This window comes from Argopecten irradians, chromosome 3 (genome assembly GCF_041381155.1).
Source record: "Argopecten irradians isolate NY chromosome 3, Ai_NY, whole genome shotgun sequence".
Classification (NCBI taxonomy): Eukaryota; Metazoa; Mollusca; class Bivalvia; order Pectinida; family Pectinidae; genus Argopecten; species Argopecten irradians.
In genome coordinates, this window is record NC_091136.1 from 32,972,735 (window position 1) to 32,987,876 (window position 15,142).

At 33.0% G+C, this 15,142-nt stretch overlaps 1 protein-coding gene and 1 long non-coding RNA gene across 2 annotated transcripts; both read right to left on the bottom strand.

The window, feature by feature from the left end:
* Nucleotides 1-2,129: 2,129 nt before the first annotated feature.
* On the bottom strand, nucleotides 2,130-5,685 carry LOC138320011 (uncharacterized). The gene is made up of 3 exons (XR_011208067.1): nucleotides 5,636-5,685; nucleotides 3,563-3,600; nucleotides 2,130-2,235 (listed from the first exon to the last, which is right to left on the bottom strand). It is a non-coding gene; the product is annotated as an uncharacterized lncRNA (long non-coding RNA).
* A 5,742-nt stretch (nucleotides 5,686-11,427) lies between these two features.
* On the bottom strand, nucleotides 11,428-13,478 carry LOC138319634 (GTPase IMAP family member 7-like). The gene is made up of 3 exons (XM_069262785.1): nucleotides 13,351-13,478; nucleotides 12,750-12,803; nucleotides 11,428-11,999 (listed from the first exon to the last, which is right to left on the bottom strand). Exons 1-3 carry the CDS (start codon nucleotides 13,370-13,372, stop codon nucleotides 11,428-11,430), a joined length of 648 nt encoding a protein of 215 aa, XP_069118886.1. The 5' UTR covers nucleotides 13,373-13,478.
* Between the last annotated feature and the right edge of the window lie 1,664 nt (nucleotides 13,479-15,142).

A 15,142-nucleotide genomic window follows, 5' to 3' on the forward strand; every position in this document is an offset into this window, starting at 1 on the left:
GCTGACTTATTTATTTATGATTATAAAATATATACAAGTGAATATTATATTGTAATTCGTCTACATATATACATGTACACCGTAATTGAACATACGGTACAGTGGTATGGTATATTCAGTTTACTTATAATTAAATATCAAGGCACTAAATGCAACCACATGACCCCTGAAATGTACTAAGGACACAGTGTGGTTAACATACATCAAGGGAGACACAAAGAATAGGAAAGTTCCACAGACATATAGTACCTATGCAGCATCTGAAACACAGTATATATGGACGTACTGAGCAGTGGTGCAATATACCCAATTGACTTTATATTGAAACAATTTATAATAAAGAAAGGATTATTAGAATCCATGTCATGTAGTTGAGCATAAATACATGTGTATCTGGTCGTACTGGACAGCGGTACAATATAACCAGTTCACATTGTATTATAACAATTCATAATGAGTAAAGGGTAATATAGTTGAGCGTAAATACATACATATATATATATGGTCGTACTGGACAGTGGTGAAATATACCCAGTTTACTTTATATTATAACAAATTGTAATAGGGAGGGGGGGAGAAGGATTATTAGAAGACAACGCATACAGTTGATTTACTATATCAATAAAATACCAATTAAACTGGGGCTATCAAAAACAAATGGAACTAATTGACTTATCAAGTACGAAACTGAGTATTTATTGGACATGATACGCCCGTATTCCAATGAAAAAATGACGTGAATGTATGGCCAAAAACTGTTTCGGTATAACGTACAAGCCATAATAGCCCATAATAATACGCGTACGTGTGCGCACACGTACAATCAAGATGAATGTGATCGTGTCTTCGACGAGGTGCGAGCGTTGTTGTGCAATATATATAGTCGGATAGACTATCATAACATCAACAACTTCAACTACACACGTGCGCATGCCACGTACTCGTTCATACCTGTAAACGTGCATTTGCGAGTCTCACAAAATCAATTTCGCTAATGTTAAGAGAATGTAGAACGTAAAGGGACAAGGGAAACAAAATGGAAATAACCTTGATCTATTAATTCAAAGTAGTTTAAACAGGTTCAATGCAAGCTTATTCGTTCAATTATATGAAAAAAAACCGAATATCAACGATTTGACAATTAAACGATATGAGACAGTGCCAAAGGCTGCATTCCGTTCACAAATCCACCTACTTGTGTTTTTGAGCGATATCCATCTGCAAAATCATGTATCAAGTACTTTATCACAACAGAAATTTTAAACCTTGTGTAAACTTACTACGTGCAAATTCAAAAATAAGATTTAAACCAATATCAACCATATTTATGATAGAACCATACAACGTCTTTGGCACAGTAATAGTTGAGTATCTATTCCTAAAGATATTTCCATATAGCGGACAAACCAAAGTCGGTACACTATACCTATATCATTTTGCTGTCTCCTGGAGTATACGCAATAAAAAAACCAAACAAATAAACAAACAAAACAGTTCGTATATTGATTATAAACTTGGGGTTACTGTCATACGGTATGTAAATGTAAAAGAATGCGAAGTATGCAGTAGGTCTTGTGCGGAATAGCGTAGCCAATATGTACCATGTTTTTTAGGTTCAGTAAATCGAACTTTCTGAATGCCAAAGTTTTGTTTAAACAGTTATAATTCAATTTTGCTTGTTTCATTGGCTTAAAAATTTACTTTATCAGCCCATAAATGAAAAAATGGCGTCACCGTTTATAACGTTGCTTCTGATTGGCTGAGATGACGGCGTAATGATTTCATAGACAAAAGAGTCCCATAATGAATTTTGAATATTGAAGAGATTATCTTTAGTAAATTGAATTATAAGGATTAATTTGAATATATTTTTTATGTTATGGAGATGTAACACAAAAATCTGAGTGTACTCTCATCATAAACCGCTTCGCGGTTTATTTAGAGTACACTCAGAATTTTGTGTTATATCTCCATAACATAAAAAAATATATTCAAGTTAATCCTTAAATAATTTGGGTAATAAATAATAAAATATTGCTCGTTGGATAACACTACAGTGAATACAGGAAGTAATTTAAATGAATAGCCTTAGTTCCTCTCTCCACAGATCGGCAGGATAAAGGTTCAAACCTGATTGTAGGGACTTCCTAACCATTCTCCTCATATCACTTTCCATCTGTTCTGAAGATGGAATCCCGACGTTTAATGATCCAGATGTTGGCTCGACCTTCACATCTACAAAAAGTTAAAAGTAATCTTGCAATTTCATTGAAAGATGATAGCGTTATAAGCAATATGTTATCACGAGAAAATGTATGTAGAAGTGTTTGTTGGTTACGACCTGAGTCTCGTTAAGCCTGTCCTGTATCATTAGGTTCGATCGGTTACAAACATGACTAACGCAATCAATCAATTGTGGTCGCATGTGACGTACATAACCATAAACGTTTGTGATGCAAATGCATTGATTGCTTATTTAATGTGTTTGAGTACATATTTCTTAGTCCTGGGAAACGTTTCACAAAGTTTCGATAACTTTCGAAAGTTGATAATTATTATAAGACTTCTTCATATGTGGATATGAAGAACAGGAATATTATGCGCGAGGGTCACAAAATGTTGTAAAACCCAAGGCTCGAGAAACGCGACTTGTAGAAATTTTAGAACAGTTGTAAGTTGACTCGTTTTATTGCATGAATTTGATCTAGCATGTTAGAAAAGCTATCAGTTATATAACTAAGGGACATTGGTGGTAGAAAATTCTATATATCGTGTTTAACAAGGGTGATAAGGAAATATATCGGGTCCATGAAAAATGTTGTATTAGATGAGGTATGAAAGTATATAACATTAGGAAAAGAGGACATGTAATGCTCACCTGGATTATTGGAGTGATTTTGGAAAAACGCTCTGAATAAAGTGAAACAGTATTTCTCTATTTAGTCGCAACATTAGTAGTGGCTAGTGGAAGACAAGAAGTGACCTGTTATTGCATATGGTTCCCATTTGTCATGATGAAAAATAAACAACTGTCCCTATTTCCTTTATAATTGGGTCTCTCCCCTTCAGTTCCAAGGCGGACAGAGTCACCTTTTTATGTACAATCTGTTCATTTTCTCTCACAAAATGTGATGTAAATAAATTCCTCAAAAATTAAGTTGTCATTTTTTTCCTATCACAAAAAAACTATTTAACTATGATATCAAGATGATAATATTTATACCATTGAACAGTGTTAGCTTTGGATAATAAAAAAAACAAGGAACCATCACGTTAAGATGTGCGTATGATATTTTGATAAAATGGCATACGTTCATTGTTAAAAGGGAAGCTACTGAACCTGATGATGATGTCATGAGCAATGCGCCCTTTAGCACGCATTTACAATTTGTTTCAATTTGAAATAGTTGAATTTGTTTGTGGTTATTATTAAAAATCAGATGGGCACTTGGTGCTGACTAGTTTAACTTTGTATTCACAATTTACCTCCAAACTTAATCTAGTTTTGCGTGTAGCATAAATCTTTTGATTTCTATATATAAAATATTAAATTTATATTTACCATTTATACTGGCGGAATCCATTGCAGTCTTTCGAGTTCTGCAATGAAAAGAGAGAGCTGAACTATACATATACATGAATGATTCTTTCTTAAATCCCAACCTAGAGTGACAAACGGCTTGTAACGTTAAACCCTAGCAAAACTTAGAGTGTCTGGATGTGTCCTTAACTAAATGCTAATAATCAATATCCACTCATTAAAAAATATGTTATTAGACGTTACCGATCATAAGTAGTTGGTGTGCGAATTTAAATCAATACTATAATATTCCTCTGGCCCTTAGAGGCCGTGAGCTTTTCTGCTGCTGAAAGTGCATGGAAAATACAATCGGAAGCGCTGAAAACTTATCTGCTTTAATCATGGGACCTGTCATGAATATCCAGGTCACATTTTGGGACATGTCGCATTGTTAAAGAAGAATTAGATGGTAGAAATAAAAACACAAAACTACAAAGTTACCTAAAAGTAAACGTCATGCCAATTAAATCATTATGTCGATTAAACTAACACAAAAATGAGCAGATGTGTAAATTGTATAAATTGAGAAAATTCACAATAAAGGACACAGAAACTAATAGTGTTCTATTTTATTGTACATGGGACTAGAAATATAAATTGGATATATGCCCAGAAGCACTGTTATAGACAGTGCAGTTAAAAACATATTTTAGCATACTCGAAATAGCAAAAAAGTACGTAAAATATGATAATGTATGTGAAATAGTTGTTTAATAAGCTTACACTTAATGGCAGTCCACGAAATGCACATCCTTTATCACATTATTGAAATAAAAATACAGACATTAAATATAATGTCGAAAATATATAATTTTTATTTCAATAACTTTGCAAGAGCTGAAGACGTGTTCCCGACAGCGATGAAATGTTAGCTAATTAGTTAATTACAACTTTCTTTACTTCGTTTATGTTTTTCTCCAGCTTTTACTATTTTGTGTTTGCTACACATTCTATAACCTGTTTCCAACAGCACTTTCACATACAATGTATATCCAATTTCACCAAGGCAACATGGCTACGTGCGACATCTCTAGTCCCTTATTAATACTATACATGTACTGTATAACACACATGCTGACCACTTATCTTTCGTTATCATTGTTATCAGTCTTTCACCGCCGCCTTATGGATGCCTACAAATAGGCTTCCACATTTCATACCAACACAACGAAACATTTTCAAACAAAACTCCTGATCGAAATGAATGAACATTTGGAGAGATATCAATACACTGGTGTTGAAACGAATATAAAAGATAAACAATAAAAATGGCTTTGAATTCAAATGTATCTCTTATTTAATATATCATGAGCTTGAAATAATTAATATTCCACTCGGCACACCGTCTACTAGTGCTAATTAATTTGTGGAGAAACCTGGAAGACACCTTACAAGCATTTAATTTTGAAATTTTCAAAATTTTTCAAAATTTTCACGACACTGAAATTTATTGATTTGATTTAAAGTAAGTTGTAAATTGTCTTTTGTTTGATATATAGAAAGCCATTGTAAGCTCATTTAAAATCCTCTTTCTTCGTGATCCATACAAAGATACTTATGTGATAACTTTCATTCGGTCTAAAGACACACTCAATATGTTTATGGATGTCAAAATAATTGCCTATGCTTAATTGTCTGATTATTTATAATATTATCTTTAAAAAACATCTTTTTACATCTGCTATGTATTTAATTTTTGGGCGTCTGTACCTCCTTTCTTTGCACCTATCTTGATATGTTACTCACCACCACAAAATACCAACATTTTAAGAATTACATTACTTACACTCATTCAAAGTAAAATAAGAGTCCAAATATCATGATATCTACGTTTACAATGCAGTGAAATGAGTACACACAGTCAACCCAAGAAGCCGAATTTTTATGGTCTATCGCAGTTCCCACGACAATTACCGTCTATATGTGTAATTAAAAGCCCTATTTGATTAGTGACTATGAAAACTACGGCACATAGAAATGTATAACTTTAGCAAAAAAGTTATAAAAGAATAATAGTTATCACAATGTTTAAGCATTTCAGACATTGTACTTTACCTTTCCAGGGGTGCAGGAAGTGTACCTTCTGCTAGTCGATTCTGGTATGCAGAAACAACTATATGACCTCAACTGATATATTTCTGCGAAGAAACTACACTTGACTGTTCGTGGTACATTTCTTTATCTCAAAACCTTGAGACCTCGAGACACGAAACACAAGCAGCACATGTTATATAATAGTTATCTATACAAATATGTTGTTGTTGTTTATATAATATATACATCCGTACTTTAATAAGAGCTGTCAGGAACAACTCATTGAAGGACTACAGATTTTAGTGAAAGAATAAAAGGTAACTTAAGGATCATCTTGGTTATCTGACAGAATCTATTGAATATACGTATATTTTGATACAATATATTTTTTGATGTACTTATATAATAATATCGTACAATTAAAGGGACATAACTTCAGTGGTGAATATATGATATCCTATAATTTTATGAAATTCAGATGGTAAAACAGCTCAAACATGTACACTAGTATTTTAAATTTTGCAAGCATGTTGTTGGGTCCAGGATTAAATTCCTTTTCGATTGACTTTCTACTGGATTACAATGCTTTTTGAAAACTGCTAATAATTTTCAAAGCTCTGACCCTACCATAGTCTATACAGAAAAAAAGCAAACTACAAAGTGTATAACGTGTTTCTATGGTAAGCCAACATGACATTTATTCAAAGAGCAATGTCGATCCTTAATTTCACTACATATATATGATTGAAATATAAGATATCTTTTATAGCAACGAGATTTCAATTGAATAAGATATCTTATTTATTAATTAAGATGTCTTATATACGATATAAGATATCTTATATAGAAAATTAAATAAGATATCTTTAATACTATATGAGATATCTTATATACATATATAAGATATCTTATTCATTTTTATATAGATATCTTATATAATATATGAGATATCTTATATACTTTATGAAATATCTTATATGCTTTATAAGATATCTTATATACTTGATAAGATATCTTGTATACTTTATAATATATCTTATATACTTTATAAGATATCTTATATCTTATATCTTATATAAAGATATAAGATATCTCATATATATATAAGATATTTTATATAGTTATATAAGATATCTTATATAATTCGATTAAATACGGGATAGACCTTGCTCCTTCAATAAATGTTAAATTGGCTTGCCATATGTTTCCTTTATTTTATTTTTTTAGACCTTCCATTTTTTTACCTCCGTGGTTGTCAGTCGTAAGCGATTTTTCTATATTAATTTAGCGTGATTCGTCAATGAAAAATGTCCATTTTACCCACTTTAAAAGAAAATATCTCCCCAATTAGATTTTTGCACAGTAATAGTGTCAGATGTAGGCCAGTCTGACATGAGTCATATTACGATTATTGGAAATTTTGTATTATTCCAGTATTCTTTTTTTTCCATATCCTTCTGAAAACCCTGTCATTAGCTACAAATAGAGTCTAGGACGTTTCCCCTAGATGAGAATGACCGTTAAGTCTGACAATTGCATTTTTGGGCGGAGCTTCTCAGACGGGAATGCTCCCAAATGATTGGCTCCGCAACATATAAGAGGGTGTGTAGGTAGTACAATAAGGCGGCCTCGCCTGTCCCTTCGACATCATTTAAGATGCATATCATTAAACATTATTTGTCGTTTTATAATTTACACTTACAATTTAGCGAATAAGGAAGTTGGAAATTTCAAACTCATCGATCCAAATATTATTCTTAACCAAATCAAAACTGTATGTAACAATATATTGTGACAACAGTGCATTGTAAGATTTTGTATGTTATGTAAAACATGAAAGTTTATCATTCAAACGCATTACCTTTTATTCCATTTTCTCGTCATAATGATATGTTCTTGAGTAGATCTTGTAATAATTTGTGTTGGATTTTTATTTATAATCGCAGTAAAAACGGCTTTAGTACGCTTGATTCTCTACTCTTCATTAACAGTCTTAGGGGAGCACCTCGTACATCAATTTAAAACTCTACAATGTTAAAAACTGTTAAAACGATGTCACACTACAACGAGCTTAGATTATGCAAAAAAATATTATTTGGTATTCTGTTTCCCCATATGAAAAAAAGGGAGTTGTTTATTGATTATTGTCTGATTTATGTACACCACGGCCTTGTAAGATGTTCAAACCTTTCACAAGCCTGTAATTGCTAGCAAGGTATAAGTTACTGAATAGGTCTCAATTCTTCCTCCGTTTGGTTAAAGTAAATGCTTGACTTAAAAACAAAGATCTTGGGAACGCTCCTTAACGCCAAACAAGACATAATGATGGTGATTTGACATACCAGACAGACCGGGTGAGAAATATGTTTTATATCAGAATACGCAATCGTATAAACTATTGGTCAAATGCTAAACATGTAATACACATGTTTTTTTTCAAACTAAAATAATAAGGGTTTAAGCATATTAATCATTGCACATGAAAAAAGAATACGGGAATGATATGTAATGCAAATGGAATAATCTTTTTATTATTAAGGGATGATATCGTCTTATGGTTGAATAAAATACAAACTGTTTGTTTCGATAATAAAATTATTAAGATCTTACGGGTATAGTTGTCTAATTTTGGTAATATTGTCAATCTATTCGGTCACTAGGGGATCGACTTTCTGTGTTCACAATTACTTTCGTAATTGATCATAAATAAACTAAGATAATTTTACATTAAAATTGTTTATTTAACTAAGCACAAAATGAAAGATCAAACATGTACACAATTTAATCTATTCTTAATTGACGATATAACAATACTATATTACCAACAATACGATTGCAAATTTAATATGAAATTTAATGGAAAAGTTCTTTATAACATGACGCTACCCAAAATGGAACAACGAAAATATGTGATACAGAATTTTTAGCGTATAATTTAATCTAACTACCCTGAACAAAAATTGTATGTAATTTTCTTAATTTCCTGTATTTAAACATGAAAATAATGCAATTGTGAAAAAAATCCAGGAAACGACAATTCTAAAAACATCATATATTTTAAAATAAAGAAAAAAAATAAAATAAAAAACTGCATGGGAATGGGATTTTGACTTAAATATAATCAAACTGTATTTATGAGGTGTCTCAAACGTGCTAAAACACAGGCCTGGATCAGCTGGAGTGTGGGATTACGTATGCTTCAAACCTTTTTATTTACAAATAAATGCACTGCTGAAAGGTAAAATTATGAAATCAATCTGAAGCATCATTTGTGGAATGTTAAAAGAAAAATCTGGGTTCAAGCGGTAGAATCTTTTTACAATTATCTTCAAAAACTGTCACAATTTCCAATAACCAATGCCGTACATGGAACAAACAAGATTTCTTCTTTTTGATTCTTGTTGTGAGAGTTATCAAGGGAATTAACTCTTGATTCCCTCTAGCGATCATACCCTAGCTATTTGATGATACGGGAACAAAACCACAAGGATTGTGCATTTCGTTTAAATCAAAAGGGAATCTGTAAAATCCCAAACAATTGCAGATAAAATCTTCGTTTTAAATTATTACAGTGAAACAAGAAATTGGAATTCAGTCCAAGTTTTAGGTTTTTTTTTAAATTATATATAATTGTACCAATGTCAACATGTAAACTTCTTTCGAGAATGATACTATTTTCTTACAAATATCGGTAATAACTGCTACGATGCAACAGTGAATCAGAATGAGCCTCCATAATCAGTTGCTGCTCATTTTTGACGGTTAAACAACTGTGCGATCCATAGAATTATTGATGAGATTTCCTATGCAGAATTGTAATGCTGGATTATCTCCCCCTGGTTTGAAGCTTAGACTCAGATATACAACAAATATCTGGCCAACTTTTAGTACTGTATATAATATTCTAGAGACTAATTAGATGGCCAGTATAATAACGCCCATGATATTTATATGGTCGACAGATGTTTAAAATAGAATCAGTATTTCAGTAATTTTATCAAAAGCACACCAGCAGTAATAGTCAATTTTAAACTTCATTTGTATGTCTAAATACCACTAAGATAATGAAACGGGACCAGGAAGACAAATTATAAATTTACGCTTCAATTTTCGATATCCTATTTACAATGTGACACTGCAATATCTTTTGTCACAGACACAAGCAGGAATACACAAGACAACAAACAATATTAGTATATATGTACAACTGATTTACATAGTTATATATATATAAGTTTATATGTATTAAAGCATATATTATAACAACAATCTTCCATTTAAAAATAGGGTTTTGAAACTCCCCATTGTGTATTTGGATGACGACTGATTGGCCAGTATATAGCGAAATTCCTACATAAATATATATGACCTGAAAGCTAATCATTCATAGATAATGTTGATATCAATTTGACGTTATAAACCAACTTTCGCGTCTACTCCATTCCCAATTTGCATTTTAAGGCATAATCGCGGAGGTTGAGTTTAGCAGAATTAAAATTAAACAGAAATACCTTTCAAAATAATTGTGGAAGATATTAATTCGCGAAGAAAACTTTCGCGAAATTACCGTTGTCGTTTTATTCGATAAAATAATTCGTACACGAAAGAAAGCTGGTCCACAGTACGTCCTGTTATGCTTTAAATATAAATTATAGGTATAAGTGAAATGTCAGAATATTCAGAAATGATTTACTGAAATTGATCCAATTCCATATTGTCTACCCTGGCATAAATTTGAGATGAATACGTAATACTTTTCTAATTGAATCCATAAGTTTAGTAGTTTAAATGATATACACTAAAATACTAATACAATGGCCTATGGAAAAGTCATTGACTGGTTGGTCTCTAACAAAACTACAATGTCAATACTTGTTATCCAAATATTATGTGTAACCTTGAAAACATGGAGTGTAGAAATGGAAACAAACAGTTACCATAGGAAAACCAAAGAAAGAAGAAAAAATACTCAATAACATGGACTTCAAAACTTACCACAGCAAAACAAGAAATGATGGAAATCGGAGAGCCACCATTTTGGTGACGAACATCAACATATAAAATAAACTCCAAACTGAGATATACATGTAAAGCATTTGATGTCAAAAGTCGATAAACCCGTTTATCGTCGGTAAAGTTCAATATGTTACCGTATATGAAGCATATATTTAAGCTTTTAAACAACTTGTTAGTCAGAAATAGAAGGCATTAATTAAATGTACACGGCACACGACAACAGCAGATCAGTATGTACGTTGTATACAGAAATAAAACAGTTATGATTCCAATTATAAAATAATAGAATTGGAACTACGATTTGAGCTTTGAAATTGTCTAATTTCCCTGTTGATTCTTTCTTTAGTTCTTTCCCAGCATTCTCGCGCGTATTTCAATTCTCTCTGTCTTCTGTCTCTTTCCTCTTCTCGTGACACCATCATTTGTAACATTCGTTGTTCGGTTCCCCGTAGTTGTTTACTGAAAGGTACCGCTTGTGTCCTTTCCGTTTCCCTATTGCGTCTTCGGCTATCTTCAAGAGACTGTTGAAGCTGCCGTACCTGTGAGTTTAATCTTCGTTCCCTGTCATTACTTGCTTTTTCTATTCTCATCCTTTCTCTACTAAGTCTATCAATATCCTTCTGGTGATCTTTCTGCAGAGCTTTCCGTATCTCTGCTTTTTCACGTTCTTTTTTCTTCTTTCTCTTTACGTTTTTCTTTTTCGATTCTCAATGTATTTTGCTTCACGGCCGTTTCGTACATCTCATTGGAATAGCACTTGCCACCATTCACCTCGGTGATATCGCACACCATATCGATCAAAGCTCTCTGGCATCATCCTCACGCGATTGAAGCGACTTGGTGTTATCAAATGCAAGGTATCTACGACTACACTTCTTCAGGACCTCCTCTAACTCAGGTGTAGCGTCCTGCAAACAACTTTCTATAGTTTTACCATGTCTTTCTAATTCATCTCTGCCTGTAAATAACAATATCATGTGATTGTATACACCTTCTCCAAATATATTGCTAAAACATTGAATCGCCTTCTGTTCTTCTGGTGTGAATCTCCCAAATTTCATCACGTATATGACTGCATGGATTCCAGGTACCGTCATCTCGATGCATTTCACGATCTCCTTTGTCACATCCTCGTTGGACATAATGGTATCAAACATGCCTGGGGTATCCACGATGGCTATTTTCTTCCTAAAGCGATTTACTTTTTCTACCGAACATTTTTGTGTGACAGATGCCAGAGCCGAACACGACTCAAACGTATCCTTACCAAGGATGGTGTTTCCTGTTGCACTTTTACCTGAACCAGTTTTTCCAATACACATAATTCGGAGCTCATCATCCTCTATAGCAGATGGAGATATATCTATATCTGTAAAAGTAATGATCAAGTAGTTACTAGAAGTATACTAGGACATGGTTTATTTTAGGTCACCTGACCATAGGTCATGGTGACCTATTGCGATAGTCTTTTGTCCGTCGTCATGCCTTGTCCATTGTCCATTAACATTTCCTTATGAACACGACAAATGATCATATTTACAACGAAGATCCAATAATAATTATTAACGCAAAGGGCAATAACTCCGTAAATTACAGTCGAATCAAGCCGAATTTCAGACTCGTCCGATGTTTATCTAAATTCAAAGTTTCATTAAGCAGAGTGCATATTGACTTAAGTTATCGTGATCAGAAGGTCCAATAATAATTATTTGTGCATAAGGCAATAACCGCCGTAAGTTAAAGTTAAATCAAGCGGAATTTCGAACTCGTCCGAGATCTTTCCAATGTTAGTCTACATACAAAGTTTCATTAAGTTTCAACGTGAAAAGGTGGAAGTTCTGGAGCCTTCAGACACGGAAATAAATCAGTGCACATGGTTTGTCAATCCGTTCGCATGGTTTTCTAATCTATGGAAAGCTGTGTAACGGATAAAAAGAATTCGTGTTCACAGATTAGTAGATCGTGCAATCACATTGACAAACCGTTCGCACTGGTCGGTATTTTCTATGCATGGATTAGTAAACCGTAAAAAACCGTATGGAAAACGTGTGATAAAGGCCTGTAAGTCTCCCCCTTCCAAAAGTCTAAATCTCATACTATCAGGTAGGGCAATACTCACCCGATTGGTGTTTTTCATTATCCTTCTTGTAACGTCCCCCAACAGCATTCCCACCTACAAAGACAATATATACTGTAGTTAGGTTTTGGTTTTAAACTGCATGTACATAAAATCATTTTTCTTTTCACTGAATCTGTGACAATTCAAAACTAAAATTCCACTGTGGAATTCAGAAGACTTTTGCTAGAGAGAAGCGTGAACATTATTTTACTAAAATGCGTTACAAATTAGCTAACGTTTGTACAAGTTAATAGATGACTTTTTCCCACTAATATTCAATAATCTATTTTACGCGTTTTAAAAAAAAATGATTACCACTGATGAAAATGAATAATAAGTAACGTACGAGGACTTAATGTCGTCAGGCACCCTAAGTCATCATATCGAAATCTCGCGAGATTTCTTTTTTACATTTCATGTCCAAAAAGTTTAATGTGGTGTCAAATATTGAATTTTGAACGTATGCTTGAATTGAAAAAGAAGCAAATGCAACAAATAAATATGTAAAAGAAAACTATACACAATTGTAGAATAACTTCATTTATATAGTCTCATATCATGGCTAATCCACACACAACTATAGGGGGATTTCTACACATACCCAATCGTGTCCGTCTCTGCATTCTTTTTTTGTCTGAAATTATTAAATTGTGATCATTATATATGTATGAAATTCTCTACATTAAGTGAAACCCATAGATGCATTAATGGTCATATGATGGTTAAAACTTATGATGTTTAAGAACAATTAACCTTTTTAACTTTTAATTAAGGTATTAGCCCCTATTTAAAATAGTAACATTTTTGTATGCCTTTATGTAACTTCTTAGCTGCACTTGTATGATACAATTTAATTTCAACCACCATTTGTATGACAAGGTAAAAAACGAACTATATGTGTATGCTTTTGTAAAGTAGAATCCGGTCTAATAAGCACTCCTTGGACATACTATCGACATTAGCAAACATTGTGAAATGGATATCTTATAACAAAAAAAAATTTCCGAATCCTGTGGACTTCCTGATAGAGGAAAACCGGAGTGTTCGGAGAAAAGCACCCACAGCGGTCAATACCTAGCCACTATCCCACATGGGATTCGAATTCGCGTCCCAGACGCGGTGGGCTTTTGATAATATGTCTGTACATCTTAACCACTCGTCCACCGCGGTCCCAATACACAATAAACATATATGTTAAATAAAATGAGAACTGTTTAATAACCAACCTCTAATGTGCCATTGATTTGTATGCTTAAACGACCTGTATTTGCATTACGTATACTATATCTAAAAAAGTCCTTGACAAATCCTAGTAGACAAAGTGTTGAACACTTCATAAAGGTAGGGCTTCCTTAGATAAAATCTAAATCCATATACATGTATGAAGTAATTGTTTAAGTTCGTGCGAAAACCTAACAAACCAGAATAATTTTCCGTAGTCGAGGTGACATTTGTTGAATACATATAAATAATAGATTTCTAGCACGTTCTATAAAAAATGAAATTTTATGCTGAGCGCTAAGCAGAAGCTGAAACTACCACTTTTATAGACTATGGTGTGACTTGGCCAGGGGACAGAATCCAGAGTCTACCTCACAGGAGCGACCAACAGTAAGGCGGTGTCAAAGAAGAGGTTAGGAAGAAGAAAGTTAGTTAGGAAAAAGAGAAAATATGATATCCTAAATATAGTCATCTTTTACGATCATACAATAGGGGCAGAAGGTATAATTCTAACGCTCGACCTGCATCGCAAAATATTTGGAACTGAATAGATAAATCAATAAATGCAAATAACATTTTGGTGGTAGCTTTATTTATTTTGTTTACGTCCCATCACTAATTAACAGGGCTACACAGGTATAGAAAGTGGAGCGAAGCCGCCAGAAGAACTGAAGAAAAATCACCGACCTGCGATAAATACCTGGGATATGCCCCCTATTGGTCATCAAAACTCACAACCAAGAATGGAGTACTACTGGTCATGTTCCCGAACCCATTTTTTAAAGTAATAAAATAATTGAATTATACATAATAAGATACATTTACAATGTTTTAATCTATTTAAATCAGTGTAGATAAAAAATATATGGATGTGGATGTGGCGCAGTGGTAGAAGGCGCAGATATGTTTGGCTAGGCGATTGGGTGCCGTAGATCGTGAGTTCGAGGCCCGGATAGGGCACGAGTCAATAAATTGTCATGCTTTGTTTAAATTGTGTTTCTTTGATATTTAAAATATATATATAAACAGATAAACAATCAAAATCAGAAGTGACATTGAGAATCTAAGCATGAGACCCTATATGTAAGCATTTGAAAAGAGCAGTAATATTCTCGAGAAGTGTATAATATTAAAATGTTGTTTTACGATCAAAACTGGATCAATTAGTTTCT

What these genes read in the sequence shown, in the direction of transcription:
- LOC138319634 (XM_069262785.1), bottom strand. Translation starts at nt 13,372, where the DNA reads ATGCAGAGACGGACACGATTGG. An exon ending in GCAGAGACGGACACGATTGG is followed by an intron (nt 12,804 to 13,350) that starts GTATGTGTAGAA and finishes TTGTCTTTGTAG; the next exon opens with GTGGGAATGCTGTTGGGGGA. An exon ending in TAATGAAAAACACCAATCGG is followed by an intron (nt 12,000 to 12,749) that starts GTGAGTATTGCC and finishes TTACTTTTACAG; the next exon opens with ATATAGATATATCTCCATCT.